This window comes from Patella vulgata, chromosome 2 (assembly GCF_932274485.2).
Source record: "Patella vulgata chromosome 2, xgPatVulg1.2, whole genome shotgun sequence".
Classification (NCBI taxonomy): Eukaryota; Metazoa; Mollusca; class Gastropoda; family Patellidae; genus Patella; species Patella vulgata.
Genome location: NC_065880.2, coordinates 83915233 through 83919486, shown reverse-complemented (window position 1 = coordinate 83919486; position 4254 = coordinate 83915233). Strand labels below are relative to the sequence as shown.

The 4254-nt window shown below is 34.4% G+C and overlaps 1 protein-coding gene across 1 annotated transcript; it reads right to left on the bottom strand.

Annotated features, from left to right (window-relative positions):
• Positions 1–1442: 1442 nt before the first annotated feature.
• On the bottom strand, positions 1443–2569 carry LOC126812150 (oligodendrocyte transcription factor 3-like). Its single transcript, XM_050538419.1, has one exon. The coding sequence runs from the start codon at positions 2443–2445 to the stop codon at positions 1705–1707; it is 741 nt and encodes a 246-aa protein (XP_050394376.1). The 5' UTR covers positions 2446–2569; the 3' UTR covers positions 1443–1704.
• Positions 2570–4254: the final 1685 nt, after the last annotated feature.

Genomic DNA, 4254 nt, shown 5'->3' with positions numbered 1-4254 from the left:
TATGTATGGATAACAATTACTATGGTTTATTTCACTGCGACGTTTCAACAAGATTTCACAAGTCGTTATCAGGCATATAACACAAAACGTCGCAGTGAAATAAACCATAGTAATTGTTATCTATAAATAGTGTGTTATTTGATTATTACTAAATGCCATTCAAAGAATAGAATAACCCCAAATTCCATTTTATTTCATCGTGTATTTGCCTCCGATGAAAAATATGGCACAATGGACAAAGAGTTAGGAATCAGACTATATCAATAATAATAAGCAACGGAAACGTTAATATTTACAATCTTAGAAACGACTTTTCATTGAATTGTAAAACGAGCCTATGTGATCATGATAAGATATTAAATGGGTGGATAAATGCTTTAAAAGATAATTATTTCATAATTGACCTTCCGATATTCTCCATCAAAAATGGACTTCAAAATACAGGAAATAGACAGGTTAACTCTCAATTTCCTTACACTAACATACTGGGTTTTACCTTTGTTCACAGCTAGCCTAGTCGGATAATAATCAAGAATAATCTCGACAACATTAAATGAATTGTAAAATGAATTTTGCAATAACCATAATCCTTCAGATACACAAATAGGGGCAACGATGACTGGTACTTATTTAAGCGACACTCGTACTTTTATGAAATATTAAAAGTCGTATGTATGAATATCAAGCTCATAAGTAGACTGCAATAAAATACCTCATTGAAAATTGATGAATGGTAAATATTTTAATTTTAATATATGGACATTTGCAAACACAGAGAAGTCCAAGATCGCTGATGCACGGCATTTGCTTTAGTACGCGCGGTACATAAAACATTTTAATATTTTCAGAAAACTCTATGAATATTAATATTTTCAGAAGATTCTATGAAAAAATAATATGAAAGCATATAGATAAGTCCTGGTGTACGGCCCTTGCTTTAGTACGTGCGGTACATAAAGAATATTAATATTTTCAGAAGATTATGTGAAAAAATAATATGAAAGCATAATAGACAAGTCCTAATGTACGGCCCTTGCTTTAGTACGTGCGGTACATAAAGCATATTAATATTTTCAGAAGATTCTGTGAAGAAATAATATGAAAGCATAGATGAGTCCAAGATCGCTGATGTACGGCCGTTGCTTTAGTACGCGCGGTACATAAAGCATATTAATATTTTCAGAAAACTCTATGAAAAAAATAATATGAAAACATAGCTGAGTCCAAGATTGTTGATGTACGGCCTTTGCTTTAGTACGTGCGGTACATAAAGCATATTAATATTTTCAGAAGATTCTGTGAAAAAAATAATATGAAAGCTAATTATATTTAAAATAGAAATTTTATTCCTATCATAATTAATAATATCATATATTTGGCAAGAATATTTCACAATATTTACAAATAAAAGTAGAAAAGTATAAAATTAAAAGGCACCGAAAATATTTGTTTGGATTTTTTTTTTCTCCAGATAATTAACAATAATAGCAAACAATTCTAGCTACCTCTTTCACTTTATCCAGTTAAAAAAATTATAAATAGTTTGTGTTCTTATTCCACACATTAATAGTCACTTTAATAAACAAAGTTATATTCGTTTTTAGTTTGTGAACAATTGAAAAATCAACGGGGACTGTAACAATTCACATAGAGTTATTAGAGAGTCTTTTACCACTCTTGAACATTAACAGATGGAAAAACAGTTCATTTTCGTATTAAGGCATGACTTGGCATCGGATGTAGATGAGGAAATTTGTGTGGATAATGAGGTGCATAGGTAGGTCGTATTGTTGAACCGTTGCACTGACTGCAGGCACATGGTGCAGGCCATCTAGTTAACATGTGGTTTCTGTCATAATGTACGGGAGATGGTGAGGTTGTTGGTGAGTCCTTGGAGGAAACAGGAGACATAGCAGATATATCATGAGGAGTTAGTCCATTAGCACTGGTGATGGCATGAGACAACGTCGGTAACCCAGCGACCACTGGTAATTGAGCATGTGGATGATGTTGAACGTGTGTCACTGGAGTGTTCGCACGTGTTGGATGATGAGCGTACACATCACTAACAAGCTTTTTCATTTCCTCTAACGAACTACTCAACATTAGAATATAGTTCTTCGCTAACAGTAAAGTGGCAATTTTTGAAAGTTTTCTCACTGAAGGTCCATTAGCATAAGGCATCACTTCCCTGAGTCCGTCTAAAGCCGTGTTTAAATCATGCATTCTTCTTCGTTCGCGACCGTTCACTTTCAATCGCAAAAGTTGTAAATCTTCCTCACTTAGACTTTCTTCTCCCGTAGCTCTTCTTTTAGAAAGACATTTTCGTTTCGCAGGAGATGATCTCCCTCTGGAACTACAATCAGAATCGGTTCCATCAACTTTAATAGTTCTCTCTCCGTCACTGAAACAATCTTGATCCGAATTACTTTTACTGGTATCCATTATCTGGGAAACTGTGGAATCTTTGTCTTGGAACAACTGTCAAAAGTGAGGTTAACTGTCATTTAACTGAAGCAAAGCTATGGCTCACTACTGGCTTCTAAAACATTTGCTCTTCAATATTGTACTGCTGTTAGTTCAAGCTTTCTAAACTTTCGTGGTTATTGATACAAGCCTCTTTATACGGTGACAATTCTTAAGCAGGGGACGTCTTATGTCTGTCAACTTAGAGGGCGGGTCCCGTCTTTTGCACGGCTTAAGGACCCCCACTGAGCTCGACCAATCGTCCACGATTCTTTTCCAGCTGTTGAGGGGAAAAACTCTTCTAAACAATGCGTTTCAGGCGTCAACTAATGAGATTGTCGTTTGATACAACACGTTTAGCTAAACGAAAGAATTAACAGTGCAAAACGTCAAGACATCAAGGAGAAATTCGATCACCACTCAATCATTTAACCATGTAAAAACACTTATATATCATTTAGATATTTTACAAACAGAAACTACTACAAAAGTTTCAAACAAATACTTTGGGAATGAATCATGATCAGAAATTATATTTTATTTATTAATATATACCTTTTTTTAAAATTTGGAAAGAAACTTTAACCGTGCTGAGAAAAGGGTAGCCTATTTTATTCATTTGAAACGGTTCATAGTAAAATGTAAATTTTTCGAATCAGTTAAATGAATATCGGAAGCTTGATGTTTGTATAAATTAGAGAGCTTAAACATGGGCCTTATAAGCTTGCACGAAAACATAAATAAATATTATGCTTGGTTTAATTTCGTCAATTTTGTATATTAACATTTACACGTAATTACAGAAAAGTAATTTCTCTGAAATAAAATAAAATTATAGTTGGGCCTATTTATTTTTCATACAATACATCTTTGTTTTTCTCGACATCACATATTCCGTAAAGCTGAAATTTATGTGATCTATATCCGGTAACATGTTGGCATCGTTTTATCGGCAATAAACAGGCTCTCCCCAAATCGTTCTCTGTGAGGCATTACTAAAAAGGTAGGCCTATACCTGATCATATAGAATAAAAGAAAACACCAATCTATAACATGATTTTATAAAAAAGATCAAGGATGTTAGTCTTTTTCAATCATTTTTGTTTTATGAAAGAAAATTCTTAAAATAACACAAGAGAAATTCTTTCAAGAAACATTGAGGGTCTACGTTAAATTATCGAAACTTGCGCTTCTGTAGCCAAGTGAGAAAATAGGAGACAAGCCTCGTGTGTGTAGTGTCTCTCAGTCTAGAATAAACGAAGAGCAAAATTCGGGTGTATCGAGAGTATTGTCTGGTCTTTTTTTTTTTTTTGGGGGGGGGGGGGGGAGGACAATTATACGTAGGCTACTGCAGCACCGTATTACATAGTTCCTTTAGGAACTGTCTCTGAGTGGACGATGTCGCTCAGAGACAGTTCCTAAAGTAACTGGGCCCCTACGTATTACAGAAAACGCTCAAGTTCTTTCCAGTATTTTAATGATAGATGGAGTAACATTTTTTAGTTTTACATGTGATTTCCGGCAAAAAACAAGAACAGTAATAAGTGGGAAAATTGTGGTCTATTTGCATTCTATTTCATTTTTATAAAAGAAGACAAAAACATTGCTGCTGCTTTCTCTGTAAGCAGTCACTTAAAGTATTGGAGGTTAGAGCTAAACTTAGCAGACGCCCTTTTGTCGATGTCTTTAGAGTAATCTTTCTCTTGTATAACTCTTCTGGGTAGAGTTATGTTTGGTCCTTGAAAGGTTTTGATTGGATGACAGCTCGGCATCTCAGCCAATGAGAAC

Excerpts from the sequence above, each read along its gene's own strand:
- LOC126812150 (XM_050538419.1), bottom strand. The coding sequence starts at position 2,445 with ATGGATACCAGTAAAAGTAATTCGGATCAAGATTGTTTCAGTGACGGA.